General features: G+C 48.7%; 2 protein-coding genes across 11 annotated transcripts; both read right to left on the reverse strand.

Annotated features, from left to right (window-relative positions):
• Nucleotides 1-9: 9 nt before the first annotated feature.
• Nucleotides 10-4,109, reverse strand: C8H6orf136 (chromosome 8 C6orf136 homolog). Its single transcript, XM_070515399.1, has 6 exons — nucleotides 3,795-4,109; nucleotides 2,057-2,461; nucleotides 1,431-1,519; nucleotides 1,050-1,250; nucleotides 392-461; nucleotides 10-313 (listed from the first exon to the last, which is right to left on the reverse strand). Exons 1-6 carry the CDS (start codon nucleotides 3,864-3,866, stop codon nucleotides 200-202), a joined length of 951 nt encoding a protein of 316 aa, XP_070371500.1. The 5' UTR covers nucleotides 3,867-4,109; the 3' UTR covers nucleotides 10-199.
• Nucleotides 3,998-17,570, reverse strand: ATAT1 (alpha tubulin acetyltransferase 1). 10 transcript variants are annotated; one of them, XM_044774970.2, is made up of 13 exons: nucleotides 17,348-17,559; nucleotides 16,834-16,894; nucleotides 16,629-16,720; nucleotides 16,446-16,506; nucleotides 16,225-16,338; nucleotides 15,938-16,039; nucleotides 10,019-10,064; nucleotides 9,832-9,900; nucleotides 8,241-8,312; nucleotides 7,827-8,070; nucleotides 5,096-5,175; nucleotides 4,960-5,002; nucleotides 4,238-4,594 (listed from the first exon to the last, which is right to left on the reverse strand). In XM_044774970.2, the coding sequence occupies exons 1-13, from the start codon at nucleotides 17,452-17,454 to the stop codon at nucleotides 4,420-4,422; spliced, it is 1,266 nt and encodes a 421-aa protein (XP_044630905.1). In that variant the 5' UTR covers nucleotides 17,455-17,559; the 3' UTR covers nucleotides 4,238-4,419. The 10 variants fall into 10 exon arrangements, with proteins under 10 accessions (XP_070371496.1, XP_070371495.1, XP_070371494.1 ...); XM_070515397.1 differs by lacking the exon at nucleotides 17,348-17,559 and adding an exon at nucleotides 17,020-17,203 and having other exon boundaries at nucleotides 4,239-4,594; XM_070515395.1 differs by lacking the exons at nucleotides 4,960-5,002; nucleotides 17,348-17,559 and adding an exon at nucleotides 17,020-17,157 and having other exon boundaries at nucleotides 3,998-4,594.
• Nucleotides 17,571-17,631: the final 61 nt, after the last annotated feature.

Below are 17,631 nucleotides of genomic sequence, written 5' to 3' on the forward strand. Positions count from 1 at the left end.
ACATGGAAATTCTCTCATATATTCACTTAAACTTTATTATTTACAAGTTAAATTACACAGCAGCTTTACACAGCATGAGATGGAAAGGAAGGAAAGAGAGAGAAGAGGGGAGGAAGCTGACTCCTGAGATTCTTGGCCGCCTCCACCTCCTCTTGTGCGTAGCAAAGTCTTCAGTGCTGTCTCCACCCCCGTTCCTGGATCAGGCCTCGGAACACAGGTGTAAATTGGGTTCTGGCTCTGACAGCCCCAGAGTCACCAGGGCTCCCACTAGCAGCTTCTTCACAGGTGTTGGGGGTGAGTGTGAAGGCATCAGCTGCAGGGAGAAAGGTTAGTGGCAACTGGTGGGATGTTCCACCCCTTGCCCCCACCCCCATCCAGTGAAAGGACTCACTTTGTCTAGGCGATGGCGACAAATGAGGCCGTCGGAATTCAGGTAGAAGGTGGAATAGGCATCGTAGGTCCTGGTGAAGGGAGAAGGTGAAGGTGACTGGTCCCAAAGTTTAAGTCAAGTATTTGTTTAAACTAGTAGTTCCTGAGCTTTGCCATAGATTAGATCACCTAAGGAACTTTACAAATCCCTGATGCCCAGGTTGCACGCTGTCCCTATTAAATCATGTCTGGCACCAGTATTTTTTAAAGATCCTTAGATGATTCTACTGTGCAGCAAAGTTTGGGGACCACTGGTTTGGGCCATGCCTAACAACTTCTTGGGAGTCTACTCTGTGCCAGAAATTTACCAGCTACTTTACCTAAGGTTGTGGGGCTCACCTTAGAAAAGAGCAATTTTCATTTGTTCACTAAGTATTTGAGTACCTACTATGTGCCAGGTAACGTACATAAAGAAACTGAGTTCAGAGGTTTCCTAACATACTCAAAGTCCCTGTTTTTATTATATTAAAGTAGACTGAAACAAGATCCCTGCCCTCAAGGAACCTGCACTCAAGTCAGGGCAGATCAAGGACTGTCTGGGAGACTAGACCATCAGATTCCTAAAAAGGTAACATTAGGAAATTGATTGTAGTGTGGGTCCTTTCTCATTTCTCCCTCACCGGTAAAGCTCTTCCTTGTCACGCTTGTAGAAACGTAGAAAGAGCAGGTGGATGGGCAGCCCCACGAGCCGCCAGCGGGCTTGCAGGGTCCAATTCTCAGGGTGACGGGTCAGCTGTAGAACCTCCAACCGAAGTTGTGCAAAATAGTTCCAGGCCAGGAAGCGGCAGAGGGTTAGGGACAGAATGTACCATGTCCTGCCCCTGTAAAGAAGGGATGGAAAAGAAAGCTCATGATGGCAGAATCAGAAAACCAAACTGGCCTCTGTTCGAGGAATGGGAACAGTTGTGAGGAGCAGGACCTTCTCCAGTTAGTGAAAAGGGTCAGGTATATAGCACTGGGTCCTTTTCCTCCCCAAGGCGTACCCGTGCCTGGATTCTCACTTGGTACGTATGTTCAGGACCTCATTGATGAATTCCACATCCGATGAGTAGAGAGTGTAGTCATGGGAGTGAAGGAAGAGATTGGGGAGCTAGGTGGAAGAAGGAGGCATCAGCCCAGTGGGAAAGAAAAGGTGATTCTATTCCTTAGTTTTCTATTTTTAGTGTCTCTTTATTCCCCTCCGAGTAAAAGGTCATCTCATCCCATGTTTAATTTCCCTTAAGCCAAACTGAGGAGCATTTTCCCCTTGGGAAATGTTTCTTTTTTCTTTTTTTAAAGATTTTATTTTTTTTCCTTTTTCTCCCCAAAGCCCCCCAGTACATAGTTGTATATTCTTCGTTTGGGTCCTTCTAGTTGTGGCATGTGGGACGCTGCCTCAGCATGGTATGATGAGCAGTGTGCCATGTCCGCGCCCAGGATTCGAATCAACGAAACACTGGGCCGCCTGCAGCGGAGCGCGCGAACTTAACCACTCGGTCACGGGGCCAGCCCCGGGAAATGTTTCTAATATATTTCTATGCCTGCCACATGGTTCCAAGAAAGAATCCAGTTGAACTAACCCCTCTATTTCCAAGTATTACCTATGTTCCTTCCCACTGTGGATGAAGGCCACTTCCAACTGACTTACCTCATGTCTCAGTCTCTCATACATGACAGCCAGGTGTTCCTCCATACTCGGATCTCCCGATGGAGTGGCAGGGGAAGGGCAGGCTGTCCCAGGGGCTCGGAAAGGTATCAAAGCCCCAGGATAGGGGCAGGGAGGTCCCTCAAATAGGCTTCTAAGCCCATCTAGGCAGCCACTATGCAATTCAGGTCCTGGTCCCTCCTCCCCCTTTCCTGGAGGGAGAACCACCCATGGTGAGCTGAGGGCCTTGATCTGAGGGAGAGGTAGTGGGGGAGCCGGGGGAAGCAGCCGAGGTGGGGGAGGTGGGGGTGGGGGAGACCAGAGGAGGAGAGGAGAAGCTGGAGAAATGGTGGTTGTGGAGTGGGGCCAAAGGGGTGGGAATGGTAGAGCCCGTGGAGAAAGCTGGTCCTAAGGAGGAACCAAAGGGAAAAAGATAAGAATTCAGCTGCGTAATGCCCCTTCATCCAAACTCTGCTCCTTAACATGCTTCCAATTCCACTTGCTCCTTCTGACAGGAGAGATGGAATTAAAGGAAAAATGGGATGGGTTCATCTCCATCTCTACTGAAAACAGGTTAACAGTACAAGTACTTCCCCAAAACATCAGCAAATACTTTTACATTTGTTTAAGATTTCAACATTGTTTAGGGACAGTTCCACCTCTCTTATAGCAAGAATCACAAGAATACATATTTGAAGGATAAACGAATGAATAACAGGTTTTATTGTACTTCGGATGAAATGATGTGGCCTGGAACACAACTTCACGATTAAGTGTGTGAGGCAGATGTTGTATAGAGAAAAGAACATACAGCTGGAACTAGGAGACGCTTCTTTGAGTTCCAATTCTATCATGTAACCTTAGGCACTCCCATTCTCCATGCCTGTTCCCTATAAAAGTTCTCTTATAAATGAGGATGATGAAGCCACGCTGAGTTATTATGAGAACTATATGAGATAAGTGTAAATAAAACTTTGAGACCTATAAAGTAGTATATAAATGTAAGCTATTATCATTTCGGGCCCCTCTAATGACACAAACAAGCCCAGGAGACTGTAAAAGGCTGGACTACATTCTCTCTGCTTTACCGACGTTGAAACTGCGATGAGGGCGAGGTCACCCAAGGCCAGGCCTGACCCAAGACCCTCCGCTCCCAAGGAACCGCCCGGGGTCTCCCGGAAAGGCGGGCGGCCGCGCGGGTACCTCTGTCCCCGACGGTGTCCCTGAGGCGCCGTCTCCGCCGGGGGCGTGGCCATCTTGCCCGCCCGGGCGCAGGGCCCCGAACCGGGTCCAACCGGGCCCGCCTTCCTGCCGGGACCGCTATCCGGTGCAAGATGCGCGGGCTGCAGAGCGCGGCTCGCAGGTCTGTTTGGTCGCGACCAGGGAATTCTGGGGCGGCGCCGCGGCGGGCTGCGAACCTCTCCGCCCCCTGCCCTTCAAATCACCTCCAGGCGCAGGTAACCGCCGGGACGCGGACGAAATGCGAACGCGCCGCCCCAGCTTCCACCCCGCCTGCCCACGCCGGGGAACCACAGTCCCGACGCACCAAGGCCCTCAGGGCCGCCCTCGCGCGCCCGCGACCCTGGTCCCCTCCACGCGCCGCCCGGCACAGGTGGGAAGGGGCGGTGGGACGTCATTGCGCCTGCGCGGAACGGGGCGCGCGCTCCGCCCCACGCGCCGGCTCTGAGGAGGGTCTCTCCCCGCCCCCTCTCCTACCCGCCCGCTTCCCCTCTGCTCTCACCTGGGGGAGCGCCTGGTAGGCACGGAGGCAGGGGCCGAGACGCCGGGCCGCCCCTCGGCCGGGCTGGTACATGATCTTCCGGGAGTGGAGAGAGCGCCTCCCGAGTCCGGCCTCCGGCCTCCTCACAGGGGTGAGCACGCCCTGGAGCCGGCTTCTTGAAGGGGAAAGGAGGGGGGGTGAGGGGCTAAGGGGAGGCAAACGGAGATGTTGCGCGCTTGCGCACTGCAGGTTCCAGGGAGGCGAAGAGGCGATCGGGCTGCAGTCAGTGCGCCTGCGCTCGTCTGAGCGGAGGCTGCCTCAGAGCGCTTGCGCAGTAAATTAGCGGTCCAAGCACCGCTCTCAACTCTGCGGCGCTTGCGCAAAAAACTGGGCGATGATGGGGCTGAACCCGGTGCTACCAGAGTGAGGGGTGGGATTGAAATAATGACAAGTTTTCCAGTAGCTCTCGTGATAAAAAATAAATACTTTTATTGTTCTGGTTAAAAATAAGATACAAATGATTTGGCGCTGATAAGAAAGCCTGTTGAATGAATGAATGAATACATCCATTATGAGAGGGGGCTTTGGCTGTCTCCTGTAGCGATAGAAATAATACTGACTTTGAAGGTGTGAGAGGGGGCTGCGGTCACCAAGGCCTAGTGCTGCGACGTTCCTGCAAGTTTCGAATGAACCTGGCGTTGAACACGTCCCCACCCATTGTCCAGGACTGGGCTGGTGGGGCCTGGGCCTGTGGCGGAACTGTGTGCATGGGTTCCTCCCCAGACCCATCCTGTGAGAAAACCTGCTCTTCATTGGCAGACCTGGTAGGTGGGAAGGAGATGGAGAGTGGGTTATAGGGGTACTAAAGTGGGAATTAAGATCATAGACTCTTCAAGGTCTTTTCTGGTCTTTCTGGCTCTTAATGCAGAGGACACACGATGGGGTATGAAGCTGGAACCATTAGTGCTATGTCCAAATTTGAAACCCCTCAGAGAGTGCTAAAGGGAAGCACCAGAGTTGAACCTATGGGGAAAGACGCTTGTAGGATGTTAGCTAAAAGGATTTGTGGGAGGAGCTGGTGTCCAGTTCAAAGAGTAACATTTAGGAGGAGGAAGTAGCTGAGAGTGTTGTTAGGAAAGGAGTCAAAGGTGGTGTGAGGCTGATAGGGGAGGGGCTCAGACCTCACCTAGTCTCTGTTTCCTGTTCCCCCTGCTTCGATTCTTGGTTGCCTGTGGAAACACCAGGCATGTGATAGGAAAGCCGGAGCAGGTAGTGAATATGGCCTACTTGATTTGAGTGGGTAAGGAGGGATGAATACGTACCTGTGTTGGGGGATGAGGAATTCAACCCCCCATGGCGGCTGTAGCAGCAGCTTTGGGCTACCAGCCCTGGGGGAGTCCCCCTGCAGAAGAAATGGGCGATGATGGGGAAGAGGCTCCAGGATGAAGGATGAGTGGGTATGGAGGAATCAGAGGAGAGGAATAAAAGGAATAGCCCAGGAACAAAGAGGAGGGGTAGTTATCCCTCCTAAGGGGTTTTAATCTAAGCTCTGCCCCAGAAAAGGAGACGGAGCTCATTTTATACTCTGAGATTTACTGGAGGAGTCCTGATTTGTTGCTTTATTATTTCTCGTTGAGGTAATGTGTTAAAAGTAAGGCCAAATGTGATCCAAATCATGTCATAAAAACAGACTCACATACAGGCAAAAAAGAATTTGTTAGACTGGGTGCGCCCTCATATTTGGTTTGGAAAACATGGTTACCTTAATTATAGGATACCTAAGACCAGAGGGAAATAGGGAGTGGCAAGGCCGAATTTAGGAAGAAAAGGAAGGGAGCCTTTGGAGGATAGGTAACTGTGTTAAACTTTCAACCTAGTAAGGGATTGTCTTGAGACAGAGATCCAAGGGTTTAGTGGGAGAGAGGGCAGAAAATCAGAATGGGAAGAGGAATCCAGGGAACAGATGGGAGGCAATTAGTGGATCCCAGAGAGGTTGGTAAATCTTGACATCTCAGCAAAGTCTGGCCTAGGGTGAAGGGTAGAAGTCACTGGGGAGAGCTGGAGGTTTCTGGAGGGAATGGGGGAGTAGATACAGAAGCCTACACAAAGGGATCCAGTGACTACATGAGGAGTCAGAATCTGCAGGAGAAGATCCAGCAATGAAAATGGGGATGGGTAGACGGCAGATCCTGCAAGGGGAGCTCTGAGACTCCTTGCGAGAAGATCTGCAGATCTCAGAGGTGAGAAAGATGAGAGGGACAGAAATCCTGAGATCCCAGGAAAATAAGGGGTGACGCACAAATGAGGCTGAGACCTTAAGTTTGTTTTTTTTTTAGTGTTTTTTTTCATTGAAAATGTCCATTTAAAAAACACAAAAGAATTCACACTTTATTCAGACAACACTGAGAGGGAGAAGAAAAAGGAGGAGTGAGTCGGGAGAGAGGGAGATCCTGCTCCCAAGGATTTGGGGAACACACTAGGCAGTGGAGGTACCTGGTCTACCACACACTCAGAGGGTAGGGAGGGGGTACGGAGCAGGGAAGAAGGTTCTTGCTAGGAGGAAAGAAAAAAGGAAGGCCAGAGGAAGAGTTCCCCCATCTTCTCAAGACAACCTCACAAGACAGGAAATATCAGCATCTAGCTACTGGGGAGGGATGGATGCAAGAGGGGATTCTAGGAGCTAATAGATCCTTGAGACTCAGGTTTATTTTCTGAAACATGGCTAAGAGTGATCCCACGGTGCTTGCTGGGATCTACTGCCAAGAAACAAACTCCTTCATAGAATCTGGATCTGGGGGAAGTGGCGGTGTCTCTAGAAGTGTGGCAAGTCTTTAGAGCCCCAAAGCAGACATCAGCTTGGAGGTTCCCCGATACATACGCATACACAAAACGTGGAAATTAAGAGTTTGGCAATGTTGAGTGGATCCCTTTGGGGAGCTGGTAAGTCCCTATCCTACCTAACTGGACTGCTCTGAAGCAGAGCTCATTGGTCAGCATCAGCAGGCTCAAAGGGGAAGGGTGGTAGGCAGCACAAAGCAGCATTAGAGCCACCAGCAGACACTGTAGAGGGAATGTGGGAGTTCTTCTATGGACAAGACTCCTTAAAAGGTTTCCCTGGCAGAGGAGGCCCTTGGACCTTCCACGGTGTTCTAGAATCTAACAGCAAGCAAGAGTGTGCTTCTCTGGATAATTAGCATGAGCCACCCAACCAAGGGGTCTGGCAGCGAATAGGGCTATCTGTTCAGAGAGGGTTCAGAGCCCAAGTTAGGAGAGAAGGGGTGCTTTCTATGGTAAGAAAAGCTACAAAGTATTAGGTTATCTGGGACCCTGACAACGCAGTTGTCTAAGAAAGGGGAAGAGGGAATCCTATGGATTCTGTCAGGTTCCACTGGATCCTGGGGGACGTAATGGAAGAGTGGGTCTGGGGTTTTCAGGGAAAGGGGTCTTTGCCCCGCTAGGTCTCCCAGGGAGGAGAGGGGGTTAGCTGTCTATCAGTATCGACTCTCATCAGACCGGGGAAGGGAGCTATGGAAGGATGTTATGGACAGGAAGAAGGGAGAGGGAAAATGGGGGAGAGAGAAAAACAGAGAAGTCAGAGGTGAAGAGAAAGCTAGGGAGAGATATAAAGGAGATGCCCACTCTGCTTGCTGGGATGGACTCCTGCCACACAGGCCCTGACCTGGGCCAAGTGGCTCCCCAAACTGTCAGAGACACTGCCCCCTCCCAGCAATTATTAAGCCAAGATTTCCCCAATCTTAGAGGCTCAGCTCCCCTGCAACCAATGGATCTGTGTTCTTCTTACCCATCCTCCCAACTCTCACTTTAACTAGAGTCCCCAGACTCCATATAAAGTCCTATTCAGCTCCTTCACTGTAATTTATTTCCAGACCACGCCCACAAATATTTTCCAATATATTCTTCTCAAAAGGTTTCAGGACCTTCCAATCCACCTATCCTATTGCTTCCTGTCTCTGAGGGATTCAAATTGCCCTCTGCCATTTCTAACACCCTCTCTGACAGTCTTGAGTCTTCCTAACCCTCCAATTCTATTACCTGGTGCGGCGACGTTGGGCTGGGCTGCCCCCAGGGTCGGTAGCCAGCAGAAGGCGGGCGGTAGGGTGTGGGGGGCAGAGGCGCAGGGAACGCAGCAGCTCCTGCTCTGGTACAAAGGGACGGAGGGGACCCCGTTCTGGCGAGTTTCCCAGGCTGCTGGAGCGGGGGGGTGGGTGGGCTGGAGGTGTAGCACGGCGAGGAGCCCTGTTTAGGGGCCAAGGAGGCTCCACAGCTACCTTGAGAACTGGGGAGAGGGAGAATAAAGAGCAAGAGAGAGAAGAAAAAGGAGAAGGAAGGAAGAGAGTCATGACAGCAAAGATTAGGGGTGAAAAAAGAAACCAGAGCCTTTAGAGAGAACTAATCCTTCCCCTGGGTTCAGGTCCCCCAGGCCCAGACACCCTACCCCAGTCTTACATTCTCGGTCACTAGAGGAGTATGGCTTAATGTCTCCCTCTGCTCTCTTGGGTGGCAGCTTCCTTGCTGGAGCTGGCAGTGGAGAGGACACAGGCAACGTAAGCATTAGGAGACATACTTTGTACCCCTCCTCCCGGCCACTCCCCCCACAACCCCAAACCTCTGCTCCCTGACACCACAGTTCCTCCCGGAGAAGGAGAGTTCAGCTCCATCGCAGAAGCAGCTCTGTGGCAATGCCATCACAACAAAAGGGAGTTCAGGGGGAATGCTGGAGCACTTTTAAGGAGAGCCAGAAGGAGTAGGCCAAATGCAGAGGTAGGGGGAAAAGATCCAGGGTGAGACTCCGGGGCCTGGGAGGTGCAGGAGAAGGGTGGCCAAGGGAGGCAAGCTCTTACTGTCAGTGGGTGCTGTCATGCCCCCCTGGGATTCGGGGGCAGTGGAATGGTCCCAGCTGGGCCACCGAGGACCCCAGGTCCCTCTAGATGAGATGGACAAAGCCCTTGGTTAATCAGGAATTACTGTGGAGAGGTCAGGGGAGGCTGGGGTGGGGCAGAACCTCTCCTTTCGGTACAAAGATGGGAAGAGATTTAAGTTTTATTAGGGGGAAAAAAAAAGGATGAGGAGAAAACAGACATCTGAAAAGGAGTTACCAGAGTAAATGGGAGGCTAACATATTGTCCAAAGTTCTGCCTGCCGTCTGCTCACTTCTCTACCTGTGCTCCCTCCCCTCCCCTCTCAAGAGGTTCTCTGTCATGTGTGGCAAATGAGAGCGTTCTCAGCAAATCCACGTAAGCTTTATCCACAGTCCCCTTCCCTGTGGACCTGAGTCCTCACCGTCCTTGTTGGCTCTCACTCTCTCACAGCCTGTAGGTAGGTGAGCAGGAGCGAGATGGGGAAGCCTTGGAAACCAAAGTGAGTCATGGATATGAACTGCCTCACAGTGCCTGACACTGGCTGAAGGAAATGACTGGTAACAGACTCTTCTTTGGGAAGAGCTGAGAGCTAGCCACAAAGCCAGCTCAGGAAGGCGGCCCTCCTGAGCAAGCATGCACTGCACGGCAGCAGCAGGCTGTGCTTCCCCACCTTTGGGAGGCAGTGAGGAAGAGCGAGGAGTGGGGCTCAGACTGGCAGGGAGTGTGTGTGTATGAGGGTGGAATGGGAAACCTGGGCAGCATTTCATTCCCTCCTAGGTTTGATGTCTCCAGATCAATTTGATTATTTGGTCGGAAATGTTACAAATTCTGAGCATTATCTTCTAAAACTAATATTTAAACTTTGAACTTTCATATTGCTATTCTATGACTCAAAACGAAAGGGATGACTTTCCCTCACAGAAACCTGAGGGGTTCACAAAGGAATGAGATTCTGTCATCAAACAGGCTCTCAATGAGCATGCTTAGTTAAAAGTCCTGACAAGTAGGAAATGTACTGAGGTCCCACAAGGGCAAAGGCAAATGGGTAACGACTGCTGGAGACTTGGGTTGCTTTAGAATTCTCCCAAACTGCCCACAGATCGCACTGTGCTCTCCGTGGCCTCCAGAGTAACTAGCCATCATGGCACTACAGTTCCGCCCATTCAATGCAGCTTTACCAGCGGGCGTAGGATCGACTGCAGCAGCACGAGAGTGTCGAGTTGCCCTCAGAGAGGGAGCAGGGGGCCCTGTGAGGAAGGAAGTGGTGGTGTCCCTCAGTGAGGGGGCCAGCAGGACCAAGAATCCACCTCTTTCCTTCCCCTCACCCCAACTACTTGACCAAACACACAAGGTGAGAAAACTTACGATGCTGATGGGCAAAGAAGCCTTCGAAGATCACAAAGTTGTTCACCTATAAGATGAAACAAGCAAGACAGAGTTGTCCATTCAGCCACTCAGAACATACTTGGGTAGAGAACCCTGTGTTAGAAAAACCACAGTTGGGGAGCTGGCCTGGTGGTGCAGCGGTTAAGTTCACACATTCTGCCTGGGGTTCAGCAGTTCGGATCCTGGGTATGGACCTATGCACTGCTTGTCAAGCCATGCTATGGCAGGCGTCCCACATAGAAAGTAGAGGAAGATGGGCACAGATGTTCGCTCAGGGCCAGTCTTCCTCAACAAAAAGAGGAGAATTGGTGGCAGATGTTAGTTCAGGGCTAATCTTCCTCAAAAAAAAAAAAAAAAGATAATAAAAAAATAAAAAGAAAAGAAAAACCACAGTGGGAGGAACAAAAGCCAGCCTTCCTGTCCTTGTTGGTAGATTTAGTCAAAAACTCAGATCCTGATAAGCTGATGCTAAAGTTGATTACAGAATTGCAAAGGACATCAAATAGCCAAAACAATCTTGAAAAAGAAGATAGGATTCACACTTCCTGATTTCAAAACTTACTACAAAGCTATGGTAATCAAAATATGTGTAGAGGCATATGGATAGACATATGGACTAAGGGAATGAATAGAGTCCAGAAATAAACCCATGTGTCTATGGTCAATTGATTTTCAACAAAGGAGCCAAGACCATTCAACAGGGAAAGAACAGTCTCTTTTAACAAACGGTGATTGGACAACTGAATATCTACATGCAAGATAATGAATGTGGACCTCTACCTCACATCATAGGCAAAAAATAACTACAAATGGATCAAAGACCTAAATGTAAGAGCTAAAACTATGCAACTCTTAGAAGGAATATAGGGGAAAATCTTTATGACCTTGGGTTAGGCAATGGTTTCTTAAATATGACACCAAAAGCACAAGCAACAAGATAAAAAAATAGATAAATAGGACTTCATTGAAAGTAAAAACTTTTGTGCTTCAAATGACGCTATCAAGAAAATGAAAAGACAACCCACAGAATAGGAGAAAATATTTGCAAATCATGTATCTGATAAGGGTGTTGTATCTAGAATATATCAAGAACTCTTACAAGTCAAGAACAAGGAACACAATTAAAAATGGGCATGGGGCCAGCCTCGTGGCTGAGTGGTTAAGTTCCTGCACTCCGCTGCAGCGGCCCAGAGTTTCACTGGTTCGAATCCTAGGTGCAGACGTGGCACCGCTCATCAGGCCATGCTGAAGTGGCGTCCCACATGCCACAACTAGAAGGACCCACGACTAAGAATATACAACTATGTACCGGGGGGCTTTGGAGAGAAAAAGGAAAAAATAAAATCTTAAAAAAAAAAAAAAAACTGGGCATAGGCCTTGGGGCTGGCCCGGTGGCGCAGCGGTTAAGTTCGCACGTTCCGCTTTGGCGGCCCGGGGTTCGCCAGTTGAGATCCCAGATGAGGACATGGTACTGCTTGGCAAGCCATGCTGTGGTAGGCGTCTCACATATAAAGCAGAGGAAGATGGGCATGGATGTTAGCTCAGGGCCAGTCTTCCTCATCAAAAAGAGGAGGATTGGCAGCAGATGTTAGCTCAGGGCTAATCTTCCTCAAAAAAAAAAAAAGGGCTTAGGACTTGAATAAGCATTTCTCCAAAGATGATATACAAATGGCCAATAAGCACTTGAAAAGATGCTCGAGCACAACTAGAAGGACCTACAACTAAAATATATAACTACATACTGGGGGGATTCGGGGAGGAAAAAAAGCAGGGAAAAAAAAAAGATTGGCAACGGTTGTTAGCTCAGGTGCCAATCTTTAAAAAAAAAAAAAAAAGATGCTCAACATCATTAGCCATTAGGGAGACGCAAATCAAAACCACAAAGAGATACCACTTAACACCCACTAGGATAGGTCTAACAACAACAACAACAACAAAAAAATAACAAATGTTGGTAAGGAAGCTGAGAAATTGGAATCCTAATACTGTTGGTAGAGATGTAAAATGTTGCAGTCATTGTGAAAAAACAGTTGCTCAGTTCCTCAAAAAGTTAGACGTTGAATTACCATGTGACCCAACAATTCCACTCTTAGGTACATATCCAAGAGAAATGGAAATATATGTCCAAACAAATTGATATATCCATATAATGGAATACTATTCAGCCATAAAAAGGAATGAAGTAGTGACACATGCTACAACATGAATGAAGTCCCTGAGCATTGTGAAAGGGAAAGCCAAACACAAATGCCACATATTTTATGATTCCATTTATATAAAATGTCCAGAGTAAGCACATCCATAGAGAGAGTAGAGATTAGTGGTTGATAGGGACTGGGGGAAGAGGAAGAGGGAGTGGCTGCTTAATGAATACTGGGTTTCCTTCTGGGTGATAGAAAGGTTCTGGAATTAGACATGGTGATAATTGAACAACATTGTGAATATCCTAAAAACCGCCTAATTGTATATTTTAAATAGTTAAAATAGTGAATTTTATCACAAAAACAAAAAACCCAGTCCCTACTTTTAAGTTCTCCAGGACCCAAGCTCATAGAGACACAGTGTACAAAACATCAAGGAGGGTAAGGCCTCCAAACTGTCAAAACAACTTCAAAACACATGAAGAAGGCCAAATGGCTCAAATATACAAATACTGAGAAAAACAAAGATTTAAGCAGGGTTCACACAGTGGGGCCAGTCGAGGAAGACATGCTGAAGGATGGGCGGGTCACTTTGATAACGAGTCATGGATAGAGTGATTTCATTGTATCATCACATTCAATTTGGCCACCACCACAATCTTTGGAGTCACTACAGTCATGTGTTGCTTAACGACAGGGATACATCCTGAGAAATGCGTTATTAGGCAATTTTGTTGTCGTGTGAACATCACAGAGTGTACTTATACAAACCTACATGGTATAGCCTACTACACACCTAGACTACATGGTACTAACCTTATGGGACCCCCATCATATATCTGGTGTGTCATTGACCAAAACATCGTTATGCGGTGCGTGATTGCATTTTAAAGAAGAGTAAAAAAAGGCTTGGAGACATGACTTGCCCAAAGCCAAGTAGCTACAAATGGCAGAGCTTGGCCTCAAGCCCCTGACTCCTGATTCTGGCTGTAGCGTTTCAGCTAGGAATACAGTGTAGTCATTAAGAGTGGGCTATGGGTTCAAATTTGAGCTCCACCACTTACTAGCTATGTGAAGTTGGTCAAGTCACTAATCTGTATCTACCCAAAAAGAGCTCAATAATAGCACCTACCTCAAAGAGATGTACAAGGATGCACTGAGAGGATGCATGCAGATACCACACAGAGCTCATGGAACAGTCATTGCTTGCACTCTACGCTGCTCTGGTCCTACACGTTACCTGGGTAATGCATTTGATGTCAAATCCTATGCTCCCTCCACTGCTCTCTGCTGCTTCTTACTGGAAAACTGTACCGTGAGAGGGCATTCTAAGCAGACTCTGCCTATCTCCTGTCTTGATCCTGCTGTAATGTCTACCAGCCCATCCTCATCCTCTCCCAACAAACACACGCCCAGCATTTCAGCCACACAAAACTGCTTGCAGTGCCCTGAAAGGTAGTTTAATAGCTCTCTGCCTTTGCTCATGCTGGCTCCTCTACATGAAAAGCACTTCAGCCCACCCACTTATGTCCTCCTGATAAACACTAACGTTTCAAGAATAAACATAAGTCAAGCCTTTCTTTACTCAACCCAAACCTAAACGTAGTGCTCACCACCACGTCCTTAAGCCACCTGTGTAAGCATGTCAATCAAATCTTGTTACAATGGATTAACTGTCCATGCTCCTATCCAAGCTAACTTGTCAATTAAATCCCAACCCCTCCCACCCACTCAAGGACACTGCGACAGCAATTCTCCCCACTTTCTCTGACATCATCAAATTTTCTCTCTACTGAATCATTCTTAGGCTATTAGTTCTTCCAAATGAAAACAATCAATCCTTTCTTGATCCACTTCCCTCTCCAGCTCTTACTGTATTTCTCTGTTCCTCTTAAAGCAGCATTTATAAGACTGGCCTATTCTTGCTGTCTCGAGCTCCTAGCTTCTCAATCTCCTAAACCCACTCCATCCAGGCTTCCACCCACCACTGCACCAAAACTGCTTGTCAGGATCACAAGTGGCTTCACGCAGCTAAATCCGACAGTCACTTCTCAGACGTCTTCTTACTTCACTCATCAGTAGCATTTGACTCAGTAAGCTATTCCTTCCTCGAGGAAACACTTTCTTCACTGGTCTTCCAGGTCACCTTTCTTGCAAGTTTTCATCTACTTCACCAATCCTTGGTCGGATTTGCTGGTTCTGCTTTTTCTCCCTGACTTCTTAAAAGAGTGCCCAAGTGCCAAGGGCTCAAGTCCTTGGACCACTTCTCTCTCTGTACTCACTCCTTGGTGATCTCATCCTGTTTCACTGCTTCCAATACCCTGTGTATGCTGAAAACTCTCCATCCCAAACCTCTTCTCTGAACTCCAGAGACGGACCTGTCTACTCAACCTGGACTCATCACAGACATCTCCAGTCAGCATCTTCAAAACAGAATCCTACTATTGCCACCAAAGCTGCTCCACCTACCATCTCAGTTAATGCAATGCCATCCTTCCAACTGCTCAGGCCAACTTTGGGATCATTCTTAACTCTCTCCCTCTTTTTCTCCACATACAATCTATCAGGAAATCTTACTTGCTTTAACTTCAAAATATTTAAAATTTGACCACTCCTTACCATCTCTACTGCCACCATCCTGGTCTGAGCCACCACTATTTTTCATCGGGATTGTTGTTTCCTAACTGGTCTACTTGCTTCTACTCTTGCTCTCCTACTGCCTGTTCTTAAGAGACAAAGTGGTCTTGTTAAAACCTAAGTCACATCATATCATCCCTCTGCTCAGACCCCTAGGATGGTGCTCCTCTTTTCACGTAGAGTAAAAGTTAAAGTCTCTGCAACAGCCTATAAGGCCCCAAATGTCCTTGCTCCCCCATTACCGCTCTGATCTCATCTACCACACCTACTCCCCAACTCATGCTGCTGGAGCCACACCAGCCAATTCACTCTTCCAGGCACACTCTGCCTCACGCCCTTTGCACCAGCCGTTCCCTCTGCCAGGGATGCTCTCCCTCCAGACATTAGTCGGCTCTTATTCACACCTCCTTTAAGTTATTGCTCAAATAACACTCTCAGTGCGGCTCCTCTGCTTATCCCATTTAAATTTGCAATCCACACACTCCCTTCTCCACCATGGCACTCCCAAGTCCTCTCATGGCCTCTCATTTTTCCAGAGCACTCAACGTCAACTGTAGTACATACTTATTTATGTTTGTCTGTCTCCCCAACTAGAATATAAGCCCCACAAGGGCAGAGACTTTGATCTGTCTTGTTAAGTATTCCTAGGGCCCAGTACAGTCCAATGTGCTCAGTAAGCATTTGTTGAATGAATGGATAGCATTTGTAACATTATATTGCGTTTACTTATAAACAAATCACCTTCCCCACAGTAGACCAAAGCTCCCTGAGAACAGGAAATGTATTTTATTCTGGGCCCTTAATAAATGTTAACTGACTAAGCAATGGCCTGTGTGAAAACAAGGAGGTGACAATGAGCTGGTTATGTGTGGGGCAAGAACATATTATTACGTGTACAGAACGGCCCATGATGAAGAATCAAAACAGATGAGAGTTGCAGGATGAGAAATAGTACCACAAAAAAAGAAAGAAAGAAAGAAAGAAAGAGCTTAGTTGTATAAAATGAATCCTGTATAATGGAGAATAAGGAGCGCTTGAAAGGTGCCACTTTTTTGCCCCCAAATAATAAATAAATTCAATGGGAATGCTCAGTGGGGATCTACCCTCTGAAACCTCTAACCTGTGGGACTGTGGTCTCCAAGTTGTAGTGTTTATTCAGGAACTTCAGCAGCTTCTGTGAGGGTCGGTCAATGGCCAGTTGGTGTGGTTCAACTCGCTCCTTCTGCAGGGAACAGGAGATTCAGGTAGGGGCAGGGGTGGGGAGAGCATACCAAAGAAACCCAGGAGCTGGGAAGGGAATGGAAGCATATGGGAATATGGGGGGTGGGAGGCAGGGCTTCTGGAAGGGCTCAGGGCAAAGGTGCCTTTGATCTCCATTTTGGACATAAGTGAAGAGATAAGTGATACCTGCAACATATACTGGAAGAGTTCTCGCCCATGGCCATGGCGTTGAACGGACTCATGGATGTAAAAGTCCAGGATGCAAAGTGGTTCTACTTCATTGTGAGCCTCACGATCATCCTGGGATAAAGAACAACAAATATCTTTAAGGACCCACCTCCCAACCTCCAGCAATTTTGTTCTCAGGAGTCAAGGCATATGAACTCTCAGCTTCCAATAACACTCACCAATACAAAGAGTTTCTTATATCCAACTTTGAGGAAGCCAATAATGGCTCCTTTTCCAGCCCTGCAGGATGGGGAAAATAATAAACAAGCTAGTAGCAGAAGAAGCAGAGTCAAAAAAATGGGAGAGGGACTGGGGAAGGAAGGAATTAAGTACGAGACTTAAAAAGAACATTTGGCACTCACGGTCGAGCTGAAGTGTCTTTGAGCACATACATAACATGGCGGTTACTCTGCATCCTCGATGCACTGGTGATGGGAGCAGGAAGATGCTGGGCCTGCGGGAATGTGAAGAGAGACTTTCTTAAGTCTCTTCCAAAGAACTCAGGCCTTCCTTGTCTACTGTCCCCAGAGAGGCCTCCCTTTACTCCCTCTTAGGACTCCCCAATACCTTGGCAGAAGCCTTGCCCAATTCATCTACAATGGTCATAATTTGCTGCTGCAAATCAACACTATAGAAAGAAAGGAGATAAAGAGTCAGATTTGCACTGAATTAGAGAGTCCTGAGCAATCACTCGCTGGGAACCTGGGCTACAACCCCAACCCAGGTTTAGCACTGAAGACTCTCTGACTTTACCTTGGAGTCTTCCGCTCTGATTTTCCACTCCACCCCTCTGGAACCCAAAGTTTTGCCACATATCCTTTCAATGTGGTACACTCCCTCCTCCCTTAAGGTAAGCCCGGGTCAACCACATCCTTTGGTTGGGACCACATATTGGGCCAAGTGGTGAAAGGTCACATATCCAAGCGCCGATCAACCCACTAAGTCTAGGGTCAAAGGTCACCAAAAGGGCGAGCCAGGACGTCAAAAGGAGCGGCCGTCACTAAGAAGGGGGCGTGGTGCCTGGACCAGGTTTCGAGAGGAACGGGGAGAGAAGGGCCATGGGGCGGGTTTGAGATGTCACCGGGCCGGCGTTGTGGTTCCGGGTCGGCGGGCCGGGGGCCGCAGGTGCTGGTCCAGTACCGTGATCCGCTCCGGGAGCAGCGCGTCCACATCGAACGGGAACTCCATGGCCCATTGTGCGCGGCCGGGCCCGCCCCACGCGACGTCACTTCCGCCCCTCCCTCGCCGCCCCGCCCTGCGGAGCCTTTATTTCCCGGCGCGTGCGGAGGGGCCCGGGACCCGCCCCTACGGGGCCGCCTGCTCCTGCCACCCGCCAGTGCCCTGTCGGCCGACTCCGGAGACCCT

This window comes from Equus asinus, chromosome 8, assembly GCF_041296235.1.
Source record: "Equus asinus isolate D_3611 breed Donkey chromosome 8, EquAss-T2T_v2, whole genome shotgun sequence".
Lineage (NCBI taxonomy): Eukaryota > Metazoa > Chordata > Mammalia > Perissodactyla > Equidae > Equus > Equus asinus.

Bases quoted from the DNA above. Each gene is read 5' to 3' on its own strand.
- C8H6orf136 (XM_070515399.1), bottom strand. From the start codon at position 3,866: ATGTACCAGCCCGGCCGAGGGGCGGCCCGGCGTCTCGGCCCCTGCCTC. The intron at 1,520-2,056 runs GTAAGTCAGTTG...TCTTCCACCTAG, and splicing joins ATGAGAGACTGAGACATGAG to CTCCCCAATCTCTTCCTTCA. The intron at 1,251-1,430 runs GTGAGAATCCAG...CCTTCTTTACAG, and splicing joins GTCCTGAACATACGTACCAA to GGGCAGGACATGGTACATTC.
- ATAT1 (XM_070515393.1), bottom strand. From the start codon at position 17,454: ATGGAGTTCCCGTTCGATGTGGACGCGCTGCTCCCGGAGCGGATCACG. The intron at 16,721-16,833 runs GTATTGGGGAGT...ACATTCCCGCAG, and splicing joins TGGGCAAGGCTTCTGCCAAG to GCCCAGCATCTTCCTGCTCC. The intron at 5,176-7,826 runs GTAATAGAATTG...TTTCTTCTGCAG, and splicing joins GCCCAACGTCGCCGCACCAG to GGGGACTCCCCCAGGGCTGG.